The following is a 22,267-nucleotide window of genomic DNA, read 5'->3' as shown; positions in this document are numbered from 1 at the left end:
CGTCTTTTACATTTTTCTAGTTTTTAAATACTCCCATCAGTTATTTAAAAATGTGAAGTGTAAACTACACTTTGCGGCCTTTATAATTGATTTTTGTTATTTAATTTAAACTTACGAATAGCATTTCCCATTAATCTCCGTTCTAAATTTGACTACGACGCAGCTGCTATTTCGATGAAGGACAGATTCTACCCTACATTTTACAGCTACAAACTGTATGGAAAACATGTTAAATACTACAAGCGTGAAGGCGCCGATGTTTATATCGGAAGTTACGCCACTCACTTCCTTGGCAACAGCAGTCCTTGACGACCGCTAATGAACACAAGCAACGTAATGGCAGACGTAGTTTGTGGTCAAACGTCAATATGGGAACAAGTTTGCCGCGGTAATATAAATGTGCCTGCATGACTTTGAGCGTAATGCAAATGAAATTAATTTGTTGTGTATTTTAAGAGTTTGAAGCTGAGCAGCCCAATCCTCCATTTCAGAAGTTCAAGGTAAGCCACACTGCATTGAAAAGCTGTTCACAGCCTTGAACCCTCAGATTCTACCATGTTAAATTCACAAGCTTCTATTTTATTGGAGTTTTATGCAACAGAGCAACACAAAGTAGTTCATAACTGGGAATTAGTTTTCAACAAAAAAATATTACGACATAGCAAAATAATAATTTCACAAATCGTTCAATCTATCATCTGAAATTAAGAGTTTTTAACAAGTGCACACAGCTATCAATGAAGGAGAGAGAGCCATAAAGAGGTCTGTAACCAGTGGGTTGCCAGTTCAAACCCCTGCACCATCATTTGTTGTGTCCTTGGGCACATCACCCGCCTTGCCCGCTGATGGTGGTCAGAGGGCCCGATGGCGGCGATTGTATGGCAGCCTCACTAACAGTGTTAGTGTCAGTGTATAAATGGATGGATGTCTGATTTTAATGTAAAGTCCTCAGACTTGATAAAGCACTATACAAGTGCAGGCCATTTACCATGCAGAGGATGCAGCAAACAGCATTCTACAAAGCATTGATTTGGGGGGCTTGAATACATTTGTATGCCACATTTTCAGATTTTTATTTAATGGAGAATAAAAAAACCATATCCCTCCTGTCTGTCAAAAAAAATCCTAATTAGACACATAAAAGTTTGAGGTTTTAACATGGGAAAATTTTGTAAAAAACCTCAAAAGGTATGAATACTTTTGCAATGTACTGTATATATATATATATATATATATATATATATATATATATATATATATATATATATATATATATATATATAAATATATAAATATATTTCTTGGGTTTATTATTGCTTTATTAGGCATCGGTGGATGATGATCGTCAGAGGGACACTGACCCTCTTGTTGGTGTTGCTGGCTGGAAAGCTCACCTTTCTTCTCAGAAGCACCCAAAGATACTTGAAGTTTCACCGTCCCTACATATCGATGAATGTAAGATTACCCAGCTGCATAAAAAAAATCCCCCAATCCTGAGCTGTATTTGCAGAAAGTAATATTTATGTGTTTTAGGCCCTGTCAAGCGGTTCTTGGAGAAGACGGTGTACCCAGTATTGTTGCCTGGTCTAGCAGCTTTGCTGAGAGAATCCCAGAAATACAACTGTTTTGAGGTCTACATTTCTTCTGATATACATCACACCAAATATTTGAACAAAAATAAAGTACTCAGGTGTTACACAGCTGGCTACATTTATCAACACTACTAGTGAAGATGTTTAAAAATCACTAAAATAAATGGCTTTCTGTTGTAGCAGCCGAATCCTTCATTTATTTTTTTTTGTCTTTTCAGAAATCCAACCTATAATTTGACCCGAGAATACATTTTTTTCAGTGTCACTTGTGTGACATTGACCTAATTTAACTTGCCATTCACAATGAGCAGGGTGGTGAGAGATATACTCTTCAAAACCGTTGAAGAACTACAGTAAAGTCTCCATACCAACAATTAGACGCCATCAACCAGCTGTTTGGTAGCGATGCCAGAATAAAAGCCCTTTCTGCCCTGCCATCACAAACGTAAACATGTGTTGTGAATTCATCTGGAACCATGTACTTTGGTCAGATGAGATTATGTTTGAGCTTTTTGGCTACAAACACTCCAGGTGGGTTTGGTGTGAAGCAATCCTGCCCACTGTTAAGTATGGTGGAGGACTTGTGATGCTATGGCCCGCTTTTTCTTCCAAAGACCCTGGGCATTGTGTTACAGTTTATGAAATCATGAACTCTTACAAGGAGGTTTTTCATAAAAAATATTGCGTCCTCTTTCAGTAAACTAAAAACGAGTCAAAATATTATCAGGTAGATAATGATTCAAAACAAATAAAATTTACACAGGTAGGGTTTTTACCCTGCCTCTTCCCTAAAAGAGATGGACACCAGCCCCTTACAACCTGGTCAGGAGATAAGGGCTGTAGAAAATGCATGGATTTATTTTTCCAGTGTGAGTTTATGCTCCTGCAATTAAAGATTAATTTATTTTAAAGTGTTTTACACATCTTCATTGATACCAATAAATATCAACAAGTACTCAGCTGGTGCAGAGAAAAGATTTGCAGGCTCTTTAGTAACAGTAAGCTCATATTTGATGACATTGCCAGGATTTACTGAGATCCTGGGTTGGACATAGCAGAGTCCAGATATTGAAACCATTAAGAGTGGTTTGGATATTCTGGAGAAGGTTTTCTGCAACGTATATCATCAGTTAAATCCCTTCTTTTTTTTTGTTCCAGAGAAAAATAACCAAGTTTGTCCCCTGTAATTTCCTAACTGAGTGGATATACAAGTAAGAGCCCTTCCCCACATACACACACACACCCACGCTAATATCACACCACATAATTTGGCTTACATCTGGTCCTATCTATTTTCAGTCAGAACCCCCGCAGGCAGGGACAGGATCCAGTGAACTTTCTAGACATTCCCTTTGTCAGGGACTGGCTCAGAAAGCAGTGAGTGCCTCACTTATACAAACACATACCTTAAATTATGGGATAGAGTTAAGTCTGGAAATTAGATAACATGAAAATATTCATGTCAGTCAAAAATGTTTCTATGTTCTAATCTTGTGAACATAGTTGCATATCCTCTTGCAATGCTTTTGATTTCATTTCTGGCGCATTAATAATCATCTCTGTTTGATTCTACCATGTTTTTTCTCTTAGTTCTCACCTTGTATTTTTCAGCCCAAGGCCTCCCATCCCTTTGTTTCTACAGCTCAGTGAAGAAGAGGCTGCTCTGCTTGTTCAGGCTTTCTGGAGAGGATACAAGGTATATCACACCAAGTTTGTTTAAAAGTGGTCTGTGCTGTTGAGATGATGGAAAAGGAAAATATAATAGTACAGCAAGAAAGGGAAATACACTCACCGGCCACCGGAATGTCGCAGCAGAAATCGAGACTCATCAGACCAGGCAATGTTTTTCCTATCTTCTATTGTCTAATTTTGGTGAGCCTCTGCGAATTGTAGCCTCAGTTTCCTGTTCTTAGCTGACAGGAGTGGCACCCGGTGTGGTCTTCTGCTGCTGTAGCCCATCAGCCTCAAGGTTCGACGTGTTGTGCGTTCAGAGATGCTCTTCTGTGTGCCTTGGTTGTAGCGGGTGGTTATTTGAGTTACTGTTGCCTTTCTATCAGCTTGAACCAGTCTGGCCATTCTCCTCTAACCTCTGGCATCAACAAGGCATTTGCGCTCACTGGATATTTTCTCTTTTTTGGACCGTTCTCTGTAAACCCTAAAGATGGTAGTGCGTGAAAATCCCAGTAGATCAGCAGTTTCTGAAATACTCAGACCAGCCCGTCTGGCACCAACAACCATGCCACGTTCAAAGTCACTTAAACCACCTTTCTTCCCCATTCTGATGCTCTGCTTGAACTGCAGCAGATTGTCTTGACCATGTCTACATGCCTAAATGCATTGAGTTGCTGCCATGTGATTGGCTGATTAGAAATTTGCGTTAACGAGCAGTTGGACAGGTGTACCTAATAAAGTGGGCTGTGAGTGTACATTGTACAGCATTGGTCAGACGTTTGCATATACTCATCATGGGCGAGAAAATCAAGTTCATTTTGGGCTTTTAATGATGCATTGAATCATTTTTCCTACTATAGAATGGTTATACAACAAACAATTTCAGTGATTCTTTTAAAACAAGAATTGTTTAAGTTTTAATTTACAATGTGAATTGTTTAGTTATCAATAACCCATACAAGTATACACTCAATTTTGCAATATTTACATACACCCACATAAACATTTACACAAATCTCCCTTAGTAAGCTGGACCTTGACCACATGATTTTCGTAGCCATCAGCTAATATCTGACATAAATTTAAGGATTTAAGCATTTGACCACCCTTGTAGGTGGAAACTATAGAATTTATTTAAACTGGTTGGTTTCATGACACGGACCCTCCTTTTAAGCCTAGTCACAAGTTTCCTGTAGGCTTGAGGTCAGGCAGGACATTCAGACTCATGATGAATGGATGTACAGTCATATTATAATTCAAGGACACTCCATTAAATGTTCAGGTCCTTCATTGAAAATGTTTAGATATAAATGTTAAATCTTTTTAATTAATCACTGGAGAAAGAAAATGTATTAATTACTGGGAAACACTAAAGCTTGTCCTTATTTTGGCCATTAAACGAAAGATATTAACATAAATGTTTATTCTAACGAAGGATAAAGTCAGAACATCCTTCCTCCTAACAGCTAGTGTACCCTCTTTGACAAATGTGACTTTAGTAAGCAGTCTCTGTCATAGGTCTGAGTAAAATTTGCCCCACTCCTCACTTTCAGCTGTGAGATGTTTGAGGGGTTTCTTGCATTTACAACTCGTTTTAACTCACCCCACAACATCTCGTTGAGATCAAAATCTGTTCTTTTCTCAAGCAGTTCTTTATGTTTTGGGTTATTGTCATGTTGCAGGGTCCAGATCTGCTTCTGTTTTAATTTCTTTACAGATAGTCTCACATTTTCCTCAACCACGCCCTGATACAAGGTTGAATTCATGGTGGATTCTATGATGGTGAGCTGACTAGGTCCTGTTGCATAAAGCATCCCCAAACCATGACATTCACACCTCTATGTTTCACTGTTGGCATGGAATTTTATTGGAATGCTTTTTTTTTTTGTTTGTTTAAGCCAGATATGCCCTCTCTTCTGGTGTCCACAATAAAATTTTTACTTATTTGTCCAAAAAACTGTATTCTAGAAGTACTGGTCTTAGTTCTCTCTGGCAAATTTCAATCTGGTGTTCATTATTGTCCTAGAAAGCAAATGCTTTCTCCTTGCACACCTCTTAGGAAAGTTAAATTTGTGCAATCTCTTTCTGATTGTATAGGCATATACTTTCATTTGAAGTATTTATTGAAAGTATTGGTAAAATGTATATTAAATATCCACATGTCCAAATATATATATAAAAAAAACAAAACACAGGCTGTCATGGAGTGTCCTAATTTGTTTTACTTGACGTACACTTCTGGCTGGAACTGTATTGATATAAGATGATGTTAATGCAATGGCCAAAAAGACTAAAATGTGGAGAGAAAAAAAGTAAATTTTTAAACAGAAAAAGAACGGCTCAGTCAGTCGACAAGACCACAGTGAACCTTTCTCACTGTGTGCGTGTTAGTGTGTATGTGTGTGTGTGTGGTCATGTTAGGATACAATAGACACCATCCCTGTGAAAAAAACTTGCCTGCACTGGAATCTTGTTGTATAATCCCACATCGCTTAAAAAACCTCCTCTTACACAGGGGCCTGTAGCTTCATTCAGCATCTTGATTATGTCATCGGTGATGCCAGGCTTTAATTCCCTCTTGTGTGTGCGCAGCAATGCTGTGATATAAATAGTCAGACGCAGCCAGAGGCAAACAGCAGCAGTGTCGTCACTCAGACAAAAGATGAACACAACCTTCTGTGGTGTGAAGACAAGTAAAAGGGTCATGTTTTTGTCAGAAGTTGCTGCTTTCAGATGCAGGTGGTTGTGTCGTCTGCTGTTGCCTTTGAATAAATCAGCAAACCTACTCGAACATGTAGCTGAATTTATGGGTGTGTGCCTAAAAAGCTTTGCTGAAAGTGCAGGTGCACACATTTTGTCTTGGATGCTTTTTCTCACCAGCAGGGGGAGACAGTTCCATTTTTCTCCAGCCTGTGTTCCTCTGCGGTGGCAGAAGTGAGTGTGTTTACCATGAATTAGGAATTTGTTCAGAAAGGCCACTGATGGCACTGCAGACGAGTCCCCCAAGGGATCTCGAGGCTGAGACACAGAGCCAAAGAGAGAAACTGAGTTGGTTGAGAGAGAGTGGGATGGATTAAGTGGAAGGATGAAGCTATGTTTGGAACATTCTGGGTTGGATGACAAAGGGGGGAAAGGAAAGCATGCTGATGTTGCAGAGCAGTGTCAGATTAGAGACTGGAGCAATATGAAGGAAACACAGCTTTGTCAGCAGAGATCAAGGATTAAAAATGCTCTACAGTCAGTGTCTGAAGTTAGAGATTGGCATTTGACAGATGTAGGATCACAAGTTATTAAACAGACACAGAATAGAGATATCTTAGGTTTGCAGAGTCCTGACAGTGGCTGCTATGTATCATGCTTGGAGTATTTGTATAAAGTCATTTTTGAAGCTGTGCTGCAGTGCTGCAGAATCGTTACAATTTAAAGTCCACAAGAAGAAATATATTCACAGAATTCCTAAGTGAGCGCAGAGACGGATCACATCTAAAATAACAATATAATTTCACTAAAATCATCCTCAGTGTGAGATTTTTAAGTAATAGCAAAGAGTTTTGGAGTTTATAAAAATTCTAAATGGATGATGGGGTTTTGCTCTATTGTAAGCGATCAATTCACAACCCCACCCCCCAATCTGGTCCTTACATTTTTCACTCTCACTCTCATGCTCTGAGCTGTTATATAACCTGCCTGACGCAGCGCTGACTCCCTGACTGCAGTGTGTATGTATCGGAGCCTGTGTCTTTGTGGATTTGTGCGAGTATGCGTGTTCTGGTTAAGAAACACAGACAGGCCGAAAGCGCAGGAAGCAGAGATGGAGAGTATTTTTTCAGAGCGGAATTTTCATCCCTCCATTATTAATCTCTCTCATCACAATACCGAGGACTGAAGAAGAGCAGTAGTGAAGTTGGTTTAGACACGCACAAACTAACTCACTTCTATGACCTAGACTTTGCGACTGTGTGTCGTTTCTCTTGCATATACAATACCTTACATAAGTATTCATATGCTTCAAACGTTTTTACATACTATCATGTCACAATCAAAAACCTCAAAGTATGTCATCAACATTTTATGTTATGGATGGACACAAAGTAGTCCATGCTTGTGAAGTGGAAGTAAGCTTTTCCTGCTACACGTTTCAGCTACAAACTTCAATGTATTTGATCGATAGACCATTACAAATGATACATTGTTTTCAACAAACATGCTGTGGATTTGTATTCAGCTCCACTAAATAAATTCCAATGCAACCAATTGCCTTTAGAAGTTACCTAATTGGAAAATAGGATCTACGTATTTGACGTTTTATCTTCAGTGTAAATCCAGTTGATCTGGGAAGGACTCAGAGGTTTGTTAGAAAACATTGGGGAACTTAGAGCATCATAAAGACAGCAGATAGGTCAGGGACAAAGTTGTCTAGGAGTTTAAAGCAGGGTTAGGTTATAAAAGGATATCCCAAGCTTTGGACATATCTTGTAACCGGGTCACGGGGGAAGGGGACTCAAGTAGAGATGCCTAGACATCCCTCTTCCCAGACAGCTCCTCCGGGGGAAGCCCAAGGCGTTCCCAGGCCAGCCAGGAGACATAGTACCTCCAGCATGTCCTGGGCTGTTCCCCGGGCCTCCTCCCAGTTGGAGGCCCCAGAGACGTGACGTCGCTCGGTACAGCGGAGCTGGGGCCCCACCCTGGAGCCAGGCCTGGGGTCAGGACGTGTCGGTGGCCGGATTACTCCACACGGGACCCAGCTAGGCCAAGCCCAAACAAGAGACCGAAGACTGTTCCCCAGTGGGCCCACCACCTGAAGGGGGGAACCACAAGCGACCAGTGCAAAGAGAATTGGGCAGCAGACGAAGGTGGAGACCTCGACGACACGATCTCCGGAAGCTTTGGATATGTCATGGAGCACTAATCAACCAACCAAAAATGAATATAGCGTGGTGCGTCCACCTAAACCAGGGGTGTCCAGCTCCTGTCCTCGTGGGCCGGTGTCATGCCGGTTTTAGATGCGTCCTTGCACCAACACAGATGAATTAAATAGCCAAATTTCTTACTTAGCATGTCACCTATAGCTCTGCAGTGACTTGCTATTGAACCGTTAATTTGATTCAGGTGTGTTGAATAAGGGCAACATATGAAACATGTAGGACACCAGTCTTTGCATAACACCAGGCTTTGGACAATACTGACCTCAACGGACAAACCTGGTATAGGGAGGATTAATCAGAGAAGCAGCCAAAATGCCTATGGTAACTCTGAAGAAGCTGCAGCCCCAACAAACAACAACTATTAGTTGTGCACCTGCACTTACATCATTCAGAACACAACCATTTATTACAGTAAAACAAGGCATTGGCAGCATAGTGCTGTGGAAATCTTTCTTCAGCAGAGACCAGAAACAGGTCAGAGTAGATGGGAGGACAATACTGTAGGACAGCCTGTTAGAGGCTGCAGATAATTTGAAACTGGACATTGAAACATACAATAAAAGCTACAATAAAACTGTTTAGATCAAAGCATATTCATGTGTTTTAATGGCCCAGTCAAAGTCCAGACCTAAATCAAGTTAAGAATTTTCAGCAAGATTTAAAGATAATGTTCACAGATTGTCTTCATTCACTGTGACTGAGTTTGAACTATTATGGGAAAAAATTAGCAGAAAAGTCTCTAAAAGTCCAAAGTTGATGGAGAAAGAAACCAGAGTAAAGTTGTTACAGTTACAGTAAAGTGTTCTATAAAGTATTGACTCAGGGGGACTGAATAAAATGTGCACCCCCTTTTAGATTTTATTTGTAAAAAAACATTTTAATTGTCTTGAACCTCCCAGTTATGCTGTTGTTGATCACATAAATTTCCAACAAAATGCATTGAAGTTAGTTAACGAAACAAACGTGAAAATGTTCATGAGGTATGAACACTGTTACAAGACACTATACCTAGGAATAGCTGCAAGACCTTAACATGTTGCATAATCTTCTTTAAACTATGTGCCTTAGCCCAGTTATAATGCATTCATCCATGCCTGCTGCTGTAACACACATATACTGTAGCACACACACACACACACTTTTTATAATCACTAAGACTTATTAGGATTACTCGAATCTGGTCAGCTGAGTTGGAGCACTGTAGCTGTTGTATAATATATTACAGTTAGCTTGTTGATATGATGAAGTTGTGGTCAGGTACTTCAGAGGACTTTTTGCACCGTTTCCATTTCTTGTTTATTACAATTTATTCAGCATGTACACACACTATTATTAATCACAGGGCTTTCCAGCTAAACAATGGTTGTGTTAGGAAAAAAAGGTTGTGAGTGGCTTTATTCTCTCTATAGACTGCTGTTGCACATTAGTTTCAGATAAACACACTAACTCTAAGACTTTACAGTGTCTCTGAAATATCTTGAAACTGAAATTTTAATGGCATTCTTTACCATTTATTACACATTAAACACATTCAAACACAACCCAGTTTGGGATATTTGTCTTGCCCAGCCCTGGGTCAGCTATAGACAATCCAGCCCTGGGTTGGTTTTGGGTTTGATCCAGCATACTGGGTTAGGTTTTTAACCCCCCAAAAAATGGTTAACATGATCAATATCAAATGTTAAGGCTACTAAAGAGTGGATTGAAAATCGAAAGATAAGCTGAATTACTAAACAAGTATTGTTTGGATTAAATTGAACAGTTCATGCATGTCCTATTGCCACTTAATCCATTAGGAGTCACGGGCAGGCTGGTACCAGTTTCCAGCAGTCAGTGAGTGAGGCAAGGTACACCCAGGACAGGATAACTCAGATGTTCACACCAATGTAAAGTTCCCAGGTAACCTAGAATTGTCATAACGTTTGAGGCCGACTTGACCCACATGCAGTAAACACCCAGAGAACTGAGACTGTTTAGGAAGGGTGAAAATGGTGAGAAAGCGACCATCGACCAGGAGCAGGTGAACTGCAAGAAAACAACAAATCTGATGAGTAATCTGCCGCTCGACAGCTGAATTAATCAAAGCTAGGCTAATAGTAAGAGTGAGGTTCGATCTGCCAGGGAGATGCTACAGAGTCAGGACCGAGGGGAGGCTTCGCCGGGGACCACCTGGAGCCTCGATGATCGGAGCGTGTTTACCGTCGGAGGGGGGACAGAGTTTGGCTAAGCTGACCTGGAGGTTGGCTCGGATGGACTGCCAGCTGAAGGCTTGATCTTGGGTTTAACTTGGTTCGGGTCCGGTAATGAGGTCTCTCCGTAAGGAGCGAGGCTGGATCAGGCACCTGGATCAAAAAAAGAGGGTTAGTTTCTTCAAGTTGCAAGGTTCGTAGCAAGATGAGACAAGATTGGGCCAGATGGTTGTACCGCAGTTGGCAAAACACTCAGGCAAAGATGTACTGGCAATCCGTCCTCCTTATACTGCTCCAGCGGATCACCGAAACAAGCCGCACCTGTCACACCCCCGAATAACAGACTCCGGCGGCACCTAGGGGTGAAAGACAGTTAGTAGCAGCCAGGCTCGATCCAGACTTTGACAAGAATTGCATGCTTTAGAACTGTGGGTTAAAAGTGGAGGACCCATAAAGTACATACAGACTCCACATAGCCAAAACCCAGGACCTTCTTTTAACGAGGCAAAAGTGATAACATCTGCCCTGTCATGCAGGTCAGCATGAATAACAGTGTGTAAAAAGACTTATTAATAAACAAGTCAATTTGGACAGCTAATTTCACGGTCAGCAAGTAACGCTATATTAACCATTGACCGTGCCGGTACAACAGAAAGTATGAAACGCCGGGGTTGTAATTCAACCATTTCAGTCTTTCTTGGAGTAGGGACACATCTACAACCTGCTGGAGATCAGCCAATGAGAAATGGGGTTATATATCCCTGGTATATACTGTGCAGTACAATCACAGCTGCTAAATTCAATTCAATTGAAAAATATTTTATTAATCCCAAAGGGAAATTAAATGTTGTTGTAGCTCATATTATGTAGGTTTCTTCAAAGAGCCGTTGTAGATGCTGATGGCTGTGGGCAGGAAGGATCTCCTGTAGCGCTCCGTCTTACAGCAGATCTAAAGAAGCCTCTGACTGAAGACACTCTGTTGTTGTAGGACAGTCTCATGAAGAGGATGCTCAAGGTTCTCCATAATGTTCTTCATTTTATGAAGAATCCATCTTTCCACAATGATCTCCAGAGGTTCCAGAGGAGTCCCCAGAACAGAGCCAGCTTTTTTTATCAGCTTGTTGAGCTTTTTTAAGTCCCTGGCTCTGATGTTGCTTCCCCAGCAGATGATGGCAGAAGAAATCACACTTTCCACAACAGACTTATAGAAGATATGCAGCATCTTGCTGCAAACACCAAAGGACCTAAGCTTCCTCAAGAAGTACAGTCTGCTCTGTCCCTTCTTGTAGATGGCTTCACATTTGCATCTCCACTCTAGTCTGTTGTCCAGGTGAACACCGAGGTATTTATACTCCTCCACCACCTCCACTTCTTCTCCCATGATAGAAATAGTTTTTGACTTATACAGAGCAGTTTATCAAGAAAACTTGCTACAGTGCTCTTGAACTCTGATTAAGCCAGCGATTCATCTCACAACATGACGATGACCCAAAGCACACAGCCAAGGTAACAAAGAAGTGCCTTCTGTCTGTGCAGTCTGTGACTTTCCTTGAGTGGCCACGCCGGAGCCTGGACTTAAATCCAAGAAAACATTTCCGAAAAGACCCAAAAATATCTGCCTACTGAGACTGCCCATCACTGAGCTTCAGACCTGTGGTAGGAGTTAAATGAAGTCTGTATAGTTCAAAATAGCTGCCTCTGAAAAATGCTGAAGCTCCCTCTCTCTTCTCGGAACTCAAAAAACTGGGCCTCTATTTTCGATCCAATGGTTGGTTAGAACTACCAACCTCCTCACTAAACAGCGTGAACCCAGCATTTGGGTTAAAGAAATTACCTAACAGTTGTTATAGTGCACAAGTAAGACTTGCTTTAGCTTTTTAATTTTTGCTTTTGATTGTTGACAGTATATTTAAAAAATAAAAAAAGCTGTCTCAGCATTGAAGGGTGTTGTCTACGTCATGACACCAAACTAGAGTTAATAGCACAATAAGCTGATTAGCATTGGCAGAGAGGGTTGTTCGTTTTTTCTCAGAAATGCCTTTTTCCTATAAATAAGGCACCATTAAAAGTGGTCCAAACAGGCTTTCCAACAGTAGACGATGTAATGCTCAGGCATTAGAACAAAAAAAAGACCAAACTCAAATGGCCTTACTGTTCATGCTAAGTTTAAGCTTAGACATAGGTTTTATGTTTTTATGAAGTATTTTCTTTTCATAGTTTCATTCTGTTTGATTTTACAATAAAAAATAGGGCACTACTTGTGCTGAGTAATATTTCATTTGACATGATCTAATATTGATGGTTTGACTTATTAATGCCCACTCTGCCTATAGAATCCCTGCAAAACAACAGTGTAGTCGATTGGAGAATTAGGTCTGTGATTCCAGCTCAACGATCTAAGGGCAGCTATAGTTGAATGGTCTGAGCTGAGCTTTGGTTTTAGATCAGTTGACCAACCACGTGTAGAAAACATCGACACTCATGCAGAAAAAATGCCACAGGGACTCAATACATTAAATAGCCCTTCTGTCTGATTCTGCTTGGCCCTCACGTCTTTACTTACTCCAATGTGGCCTACCCAGACACCCTTTCCCCAAAAATGGGATCTATCCATAATGTTGACTGTATAAAAATGGGATTGGCTGTCTATATTTTAAAAAAACACAGCAGGGATATGTTGAAGCCATTTACTGTAGCCAAGTCAGCAGAAGCACGTATCCGATCACAGGTCACTGGGCTGGTTAAACTGTGAAGGAAGCATCGGGCAACAAAAAGATGATTGATGGGTGGGTGGATGAGGTGTGAAGGGGAAGATCGAGCAGATTTTGTGGATGCATCTGTGTGGCTTGTCTGCGTTGCTGATATTACTGTAGTGAATAGTGGCCTTTGTGTTGCTGCAGAATGTGGAACTTGGTCTCAAAGGCAGCTCTGCACAGCAAAGGAGAGAAGCATGAGGGGCAGCAGGGATGAAGTATGTGTGTTAGAAACAGTGTGTACAATGTTTGTTGAAGTTATACAACTTGTGGGAGTGTGGTTTATGCAGGGGTTCAATTTGTGCTGTTGCTGGTGTGATTTTTATGAAGATGTCTGTGGGACTTGAGTTTACTGCTGTCTTGTTGTATTTTATACTTCTGTTTTAGTTTGGTGGTGTGTGTCTATGCCTATGTTTGCATTTTACATCTGAAGTAATGCATTTTGAAGGCTATGGCCTCACAGTGTCCTGGCGATTTTTCTAATCACTTTTAATCCATGCCTGCGTGCATTGTACACAGCATCAGAGGGGTGACTCACATGCACCAAACTCGGGCACGTGTGCAGTGCCATGATTGATCTTTACAGCCGCATACTGTTTCAGCAAACAGTCATAAACGATTCCGACTGTTAGGACTACTTCTGAAAAATACTCCCATTTAATGCTATGAAGTGAGGTCAACTGCTCTTGTCAGAGGAAAGAGGAAATATCCTTTGTTTCACGATTCCAACACAGTGTGGGAAAATCCATCCATCCATCCATCCATCCATCCATCCATCCATCCATCCATCCATCCATCCATCCATCCATCCATCCATCCATCCATCCATCCATCCATCCATCCATCCATCCATCCATCCATCCATCCATCCATCCATCCATCCATCCATCCATCCATCCCTCCCTCCCTCCCTCCCTCCCTCCATCCGCAATGTGTAGAAACATTATTATCTTTTATGAACACAGTCAAAAACAGCACCTTTCACCAACAAATAAGCTGTGCTTATTCACACATATGGAATTTGAAACACTCACAGTCAGCTCAGCTTCTTTTAATTGTCCATCGCAAAAAAGCATTCTACATTTAGTCATGTGTGACCTGTTTCTAAGCAATGGTTTCTACTGAATTTTCATCTATTTAAAAGCAGGTAACAGCAGCGGAAACACAATAACAAGGTATAAGATGTATGGAGGAAGCCAATGAAAATTGACATTCAGTCTCACACAAAAAGAAAACAAGCAATGGTGAGCAAACACAAGTGGCTCCAACCCCCCATCCGTCCTTTGGTGCAAATCTGACCCTCGCCCCTCATTTCCATTTCTATGGTTTGCTCTCATCAGGACAGGGGCTGCTGTGGCACCATGACACCCAATGAATTAACTGCTGGAGCTCACGGTATTACCAATTCGTCAGCCCCATGGTCAGCCTTATATAACAGGCCTACTTTTATACTTCTTAGTAGGAACACTATTGTAGCCTCACAACCAGATTCTTGAGAGAATGTCGAGGTTCACTAAAAGCAGAGGGGGAGCAGGATGGGTGAGATGAGATGTGGAGAATGCAAAACAGAGAGGACAGAGGTGGACGAAGAGGGATGAAACATTAATGTGTGGAGAATCTCAAGAGGGTCTGAGGTGTTGTTATGAGACGCAGAGGAACTGAAGGAGAGGCGAGGCAAAGAAGAAAATCTCTTAGGCTGAAAGAAAGAAAAGACCTTTTTAGTGGGAGAGGAATTGACAAGTGAGCCCTACAGGGACATTTTCTTTTCATCTTAAACAGCAAACATATTCAGTCAATCTTTCAGTAAACCCAGCAGCCCACACACAAACACAAAACAACTACAGGGGTTTCCTCGAAGAACAAAAGCATGAGTCATACCAACAACAACTTGAACCCAGAGACAATTGGGCTGCATGAATTTCATCCATTTAGCCGACCACACAATGCAGACACAATCATACTCACACATGCAACATTACAGTGACTCAGAAAATAACAAACTGCTCTGTAAAGTTACAAAGTTGTTATTTTTATCTTTTTTTAGATAAAGACTCCAAAGGTTATTCTTCTGCCTCTATTAAGGCTTTACAACATCAACAACAGCCTCCACAGAGACCTGGTCAAGATGCAGTGCAAAAATACAGCAAATAAAAACAGTCTTATTGTATAAATAATTAGAAATATTCTAAAAGTATTGTTATAAAGGATAGAAAAAGAAAACAAATATGTATAATGTGAGCATTAAAACAACCTGAAAGGTTTTACCAGTGTTTGACTACACTCTAAAGACATTTAGGTTTATTTTTGTAGTATACATCATAACATAATTACTTGTATAATATGACAAAAGGGTGAAGATAGAGTTCAATAAACATGTGAATTTATTTATCTCGGAGGATTTGTATAATATACAAAGATGAATAAGTAAACCTGTATTTGCTATAAAGTATTGCATGCGATGCATTCCAGACTTATACCCATGCCTTCCATAGGAGGCATGCATATGAACAATATTATCATAGCCTAAGAATAATAGAAATGCACAAGATTCCTTTTGATTTGCAAAGGAAAACACTTTCTCATAACATCACAAGTTTTGTTTTTCATCCAGCCACCCCCCTAAGTGACTATTACTTTACAGATATAAATTAGAGTTGAACAAGAGCAATTACCTGTCCTCAAAGGTGAATATATGAAAGTCATTAATGTATTCATATTTAAATTCAACCCAAATTTCCACTTCCTTTGTGACCTCAAAGGTCAATAGCTTATTTGAAAAAGGTTGCATTGTAATTATTATGATTATGGCATCAGCATATTACTGTAATCTGCAGAGGATTCTTTGTCTTGAAAAACTAAAATCAAAATGAGGGCTCAAACAAATCCTTGTGGAACAGACATAGATTGTAAGAAGAACAAATTTATAGTGATCTATGAAACAAAAGACAATTACAAAAATGCTGTATTATCATGAACAAGTTAAAACATTAATTTATTAAATGTTAAATGTCTTAGAGTAATGATAATAAGTATTACTTTATATTACTGCCTTATTACCTACTTCATTATTACTGTTTCTATAAAATTAAAATGAACAGTTCAACGCCATAATAATTGCAACTGTTTGAAAACTCATCTTTTATTTTGAAAATAATAAAAATGTATATTTTAGTAGCTACAGTAGTGTTAGACTTGTTTCCCTTTGTGTCGACTTCAGTCCGTTCCCCTGCTCAGTACTTACAGCTGTTTAACTGTCAGCTGATTAGATTCACCTGGTTCCCATGTCACTGATCACATTTTGTCTGTATTTAAACTCCCTGGTTTCCATTGTTCACTTCTGGTTTCTTCTGTTTCATATTACGCAGTTCTGTCCTGTTCTCTTCATTCCTTGAATGTAAATGTTTGATATTTGTAATCTTTAAAACCCTTCTACTCGCCATGGCGTTTCCAAGCTCTTTGTCTGCTCTTTGGTCCTGCTTGACAATGCATGGCATTAGACTCCTGTTAATTAAATGTACCAAGTCACATACCAGCACTTGTACTGTATATACTGTTGCCAAAGATAAAAAGCCCTGAGCAATCAGTTGTTGACTGTAATTTAACAGTTTTCAGTTTGACTGGTTGGTCCAAATATAAATTAAATTTTTTCCAATCCATAAACACACCATACTAAGTGCTACACTCTCCAGTGTGGAAGATGTTAGTAAGTAAAAGAAGCTTTAATAGCCAACATGTAAGAAAGTGTATGAGTTACTTCCATTTTTAGCTCATATATTTTGCCCGAAACAAATAAAATGTATTCTAAACACTTAAAACTTTTTTTCATAATGAATAGCTTCATGTGTGCTCAAGTTACTCAGGACATTTGCTTGCGTTAACACATTTGGTTGTTCAGGTCAGAGCACGGCCCGATGTGCAGGAATTACGCCAATGGCAAAGGGAGCTGAGGGAGAGTCATGATATTGCCAAAACGGTTGCACGTTTCTGGGCCCGGCAAGAAACCCGAGGTATATACACACACACACACACACACACACACACACACACACACACACACACACACACACACTTTTAACCAGTCCTCTGGCATATTGTAAACATATAACCACTGCTATTGTTGACAGCAGTTGTTTATATGGAACCATTAGGAAATGCATTATGCAAAGACATACTTATATGATACTGTCAATCCTGTGCACCGTACATACTCGTGCACGTACATTGCCGCAGAGATATAATATTCATCCTAACACAGCTTTGATGTTACAGCTTAAACAAGTATTCTTGCAGCAGTGGCACACACTGAGAATGAGGCCAGCGGTGGAGATAAAGACACGACATGAAAAAGAAAAAGTATCTCTGCAGGGCAAGGGGGGGGGGGTGATGGAGAGCGTGGGGGCTGGGGGATACACATGTAGAAAGAGAGGAGTTAGAGACTGAGACAGGGAAATGGAAGACCGTGGGTTTGAGAGTTCTGGTCTGCACACATGAAAGATGAGACATAGCAGCTGAGAATGCATATCTGTGTCTAATGAGTGACCGGCATTAGGGCTCAAGTATAAAGACTAAACTTTGTCCTGGAATGTGCACAGTAAAATTAGATGGTTACCAAAAAAAGCTTCTCGTGTGATTAATGCTAGCTGTTTTTAACAAATAAAGAGACATAAAAGATCAGAAATCTATCAAACATGGACCAGTTTGAGATTCTTACTGACAGCTTTCAGTAAAGATTTCACAGTTTCATGGTAAAATGTGGAGCAGATATATAAAACCTGATCTAACTGCCTACATTTAAAATACAAGAGCAACAAATATTCCTTTTGTTGGGAAATTACGATTATTACAGCTCTACAAACATTTGTGGTTGCTTAATACCTAGGCCTAAGCAAAATTATAGACTAGAAACATTCACTTTATTTAGTTGTAGTTTTCAAGTGCTTATTTCCCAGAATATTATCCTTTTATGCCATTCTGCTCTTTACAAACTGTTTACAGACTGACACAAGTAAAACAATTTGATATTAGCTGGTTAATTAGCTTGGGTATCTGCTCCAGCTGCCACTCAACCTCTCTACCAAACAGTGCTACCTTTTAAAGGCATGGGTGCTGCTCTAAACCATGATTGGCTATGATTTACGTGACCTGAAATATGCTATGAGTCACAGAACTCATGGCATTTTTTGAATGCTATTTAATGAATCTTTAAACTATTGTCATGTTTGCACTGCATCCTTATTAACCGGGAAGCTGTTGATTATTTACATGGGAATTTGGTATCGTTCTTTGTGAAACATATACTGGAAACGAAATGCAATGCCTCTCTGGTTGTACAAATCGATAAAATAGTAAAGTGATATGGAAAACTAGATTAAAGCAGTTTAAGTGAATACTATTTTATTGATTTTTACACTGACTTATTTTTCTATTTGGCTCTTACTATGTCTGGAAATGCCTTAGATGTTCTGTTCTTAGTAGCTACGTGTTTTGACACAGTAAGATTATTGGTGGAGAACCACCAGCGTCTGTGTAAATAACCACTGGATTTATATACGCTGAATGAGGAAGTGCACAAGGGTTATAAAATAGAATTAAGATACATTGTGGGGATGTTTTTGAGATCATTCGAGATCATCAGACAGAAGTCCACTTTGGTCTTGGCCTCTCTTGGACTAGCTGTAAATTTCCACCTCCGAGACAAAGTAATCTAGATCTATACCAAATGAAGACACCAAGATGGTTATCTACTGCAGGTAAGATATTAACTACCCACAATCTTTTAACAGAACCTCACTTCAAAAATCTCAAACTATGCCTTCAACCTGACACATTTTCCCCTACTTTTTCCTGTTGTTGGTGTGTTATTACAAACACACTCTCTCCAACATGCACATTAGAAGCTCACCATAATTATATTCCTGCTTGTGTTTCTTAACAACACCGACAGACACCATCATGATTGCAGGTTGTCTCCACACTAACACATTCCACATAACAAAGGGGTTTCACTGCAGCCGCAGCAGGCTGACAAAAATTCCTGTGCTATGGTGCCACAGCCTCACTGCTGCTGCTGCTGACCTGACATTAAAGCTGGGGGCCTGGGGGTGAGTGTGCATGTGCAACACACTGTGGGAGTGCAAAAAAAAAATGAGTCTGCCTTGACCAGTATACTGAATTGAAATCATTTTCTGACCTTTTTAACAGAATCTGAACTGGAGGGGAGAGATGAAGAAGAGTGAATTTGCTGTGCTGTGTGTTGTTTCAACTGAGAGCACTGGCATATAAATGAGCCATGTTTGCCACTGTGACAGAAGCTGAGTGTGAGCAAAGATTATTTAGGGAAGCCTCCCCCTCTGTTTATGGAAGCTCTTAAAGTTGATCCAGGAACAGCTGAACTCACCTTATTTGACCTGAGGAGCAAACATGCAGCATCGTTTCAGGCATTTTCTGGTCTGAAATCAGAATTAGCCTCAGACAGAAGCTAAAAACAATAAGACCAAAGAGCAGACACAGACTCATATGTCAAAAAGTTGAAGGGTTGCAGCTCCATGAACAGGTGCAGCTGTTGGCACTTCATGTATCACCATATGACTGTCCTTGGTGTGATATTTACCTTCAGAAAAAGCCCTGTTTGGTTCAGCAAAGATTTGTTTGTACTTCATAAAATGAGTCCTGAAAGGAAATGTTATTATTGTAGAATATTTCCAGAAAGTAATTGTTAGTGTCCATGTGAGATTGTAATAGTTTTTTTTTTGCTATTTTATATACCATGTCTTCTACACTTAACAAAATATAATTCATATTTACTTTAAAATTAGCAGATACTGTGTCAGTCACACCTTTAGAACATTTCAAATACGGGCAGATTGCAACCACCAAGCAACTTCAAAGCCCCACATATAAATAAATGAATAACAGATCTGTGCTTTAATAGTACTTGGCTTTAACAGGCTCCAGGCGTGAGTTCCCCAAATTCAAAATCCAACATGGCTGCTGTAAATGTTGTGAAAACTATTCGCTGATTACCAGATTTCTTTTGCCTCGGATTTTGTATCACTGTTAAATGTTTCTGGTCATTAAGTACATTTTTATCTCATATAAAAGTAGCCTAAATATACAAAAGCTGGTTTCTAATGATGGTTTTATTAATTGAAGGAAAAAAAAAATCTAAAGGGTAGGGTTATCGTCATTCAGCTTTTTTTTTGAAAAGCTTAGCACATTTTCACTAGACACATCCAGGCCTAATTCCTTTAGAATCACAAAATCACTAAAGAAGAACCAGTCTGACAACAGGAAGTAGTCTAAAGGATCTTTAAAAGCAACACAATTCAACATAGAATTTGAGTTAAGTATAAAGGTAATATCAGATGTTGAAGCTTTAAGATGTTTTTTAAACTGTATTAAAATGTGCTCTACATTACCTATATTGTTTTTCATCTATATTTTTGAAGTTTTTTTTTTTTTTAACCTTACAAACAGTAAGTTAGAAATGTTTTTGATCTTAATGCCTTCTTAAATAATTTTTATTGTTGTGGAAACCAACAATTGTGCAAATAACATCTTCACACTCTAATACCAGCAAAGGCTTTGTGTAAAATAAACTTTTATTTTTGTGTTGTTTATTTATTTATTTTTTTTACCAAATGAGGAGATTTGTGTTTTCTTTGAATGTGCCAATATATTCCTTTAGAAAACTGGTGGTGCAAGCTGACATAATTATCAAAGGCAAAGACATTTGTTGCAGTAGTGCATATCTTTTTTATTAATTTGTTATTATGAATTTGCTTGAAAAGTAACCAACATAATAAAGAAACATTACTTTTGTTGTTTTCAGTTGGTTTGACCATGACAGATCTAGCAGAAGGCCCTGATGCCGACCACTCTCTATCCCTCGGTTAAGCATGGTCCACACCAGCCAGATGACCTGACTGGCCTGTGAGTGGCTGACCACCATCCTCATCATAACTGAGTAATTCCCTTGCTCCATCTAACACTGTAAAGAAAAACATTCAAATATTTGAGCTAGATTGTTTGAATTGTTATATATATATTCTGTGAAAGAATTATCTCTTAGTTCTGTGTACTATGTTTTATATGGTGTTAAAGGACATTAAACTTTGTTACCCTGAGGTTAAACTGACCAAAATGGTCAGTCAAACAAGCTATTTAAAGCCTACAGGGTCAGGCAAGAATTTATGATTTGATCCATGTCTAATCATTTTATTGCTCCTTTTGTCTCATTGAATGATCACATCCCTTCCTGTGTCTTACCTAATAAATGAATCCCATATAACTTGGTTCCCATAATGCTGACAACCGTATTTCCTTGTTCTCTGTCTCTTCTTTTTTATTGTAGCAAAACATATAATAAAAAAGATTGTAGCTTTTCCATTCAAGCAGACAGTTAAGGCTGGAGTGAAGAGTGACTTGGCCTTCACAGCAACACTTTCTATCCTGTTTATGGGAAAAGGAAATGTCCCTGTCAGGGACCCAGAGAATAAAAACAATGTTTTGACCACCAGAGATCACAAGTGGAAAATTGGCTTCTATCTGACCAAGCACTTGGAATATTATTCTCCTAAAATATTCAATCATTTAAATAGTCTTAGCATTTAAACCCAAACAGATAAACTTATCAGTGAAATTACTGATATCATTATAATATTAACTTGGTTTGTGGCTTGAAATCTCTAATCACATAACATAAAATATAGTGATTTTCTTACACCACAATATGATTGTGCTTTTGTTTATCGTTTTTAGCATAGCTCGGATCCCTTCCTCTTCTATCCTGTGGTAATCTAGCATTATCTCAGATCTTCATGGAACAGCCGTGACAAGTTCATGAAATTTTGTTAGCAAAAATCAAAACCCTACACGATGTTCAACTGACTTAGCACTTCTTTGATCTCCTTCTTGCTAAACTAAAAATGTCCGAGCTAGAAGTCTCCTACCCAGACTGCAAATGAACTTGAAATGCTAAGTGCCTCCTCTGGCACATTTCCACAAACTGAGCATACCTGAGAGGATGCTCTGCGGCCTTGTGCAAAGTAGAGCCCATGTAAAAAGGGAAAATATGTGGGTGGTGCTGCATATGGATGACACCTAGCAGCTAAAATAAAAAATAAGCTAACTTGATC

At 39.4% G+C, this 22,267-nt stretch overlaps 1 protein-coding gene and 1 long non-coding RNA gene across 3 annotated transcripts; one reads left to right on the top strand and one right to left on the bottom strand.

Annotated features, from left to right (window-relative positions):
* Positions 1–302: 302 nt before the first annotated feature.
* Positions 303–21,448, top strand: LOC124863372 (IQ domain-containing protein K-like). Of its 2 annotated transcripts, XM_047357728.1 has the most exons (9): positions 303–388; positions 457–500; positions 1,326–1,455; positions 1,534–1,631; positions 2,751–2,803; positions 2,892–2,969; positions 3,204–3,288; positions 17,026–17,137; positions 20,962–21,448. In XM_047357728.1, exons 1-9 carry the CDS (start codon positions 319–321, stop codon positions 21,024–21,026), a joined length of 735 nt encoding a protein of 244 aa, XP_047213684.1. In that variant the 5' UTR covers positions 303–318; the 3' UTR covers positions 21,027–21,448. The 2 variants fall into 2 exon arrangements, with proteins under 2 accessions (XP_047213684.1, XP_047213685.1); XM_047357729.1 differs by lacking the exon at positions 17,026–17,137.
* On the bottom strand, positions 9,467–11,265 carry LOC124863373. Its single transcript, XR_007037116.1, has 2 exons — positions 10,613–11,265; positions 9,467–10,530 (listed from the first exon to the last, which is right to left on the bottom strand). It is a non-coding gene; the product is annotated as an uncharacterized LOC124863373 (long non-coding RNA).
* Positions 21,449–22,267: the final 819 nt, after the last annotated feature.

The sequence above is a fragment of the Girardinichthys multiradiatus genome, chromosome X (genome assembly GCF_021462225.1).
Source record: "Girardinichthys multiradiatus isolate DD_20200921_A chromosome X, DD_fGirMul_XY1, whole genome shotgun sequence".
In the NCBI taxonomy this organism is placed as follows: Eukaryota; Metazoa; Chordata; class Actinopteri; order Cyprinodontiformes; family Goodeidae; genus Girardinichthys; species Girardinichthys multiradiatus.
This window is presented reverse-complemented; position numbering and strand designations above follow the sequence as displayed.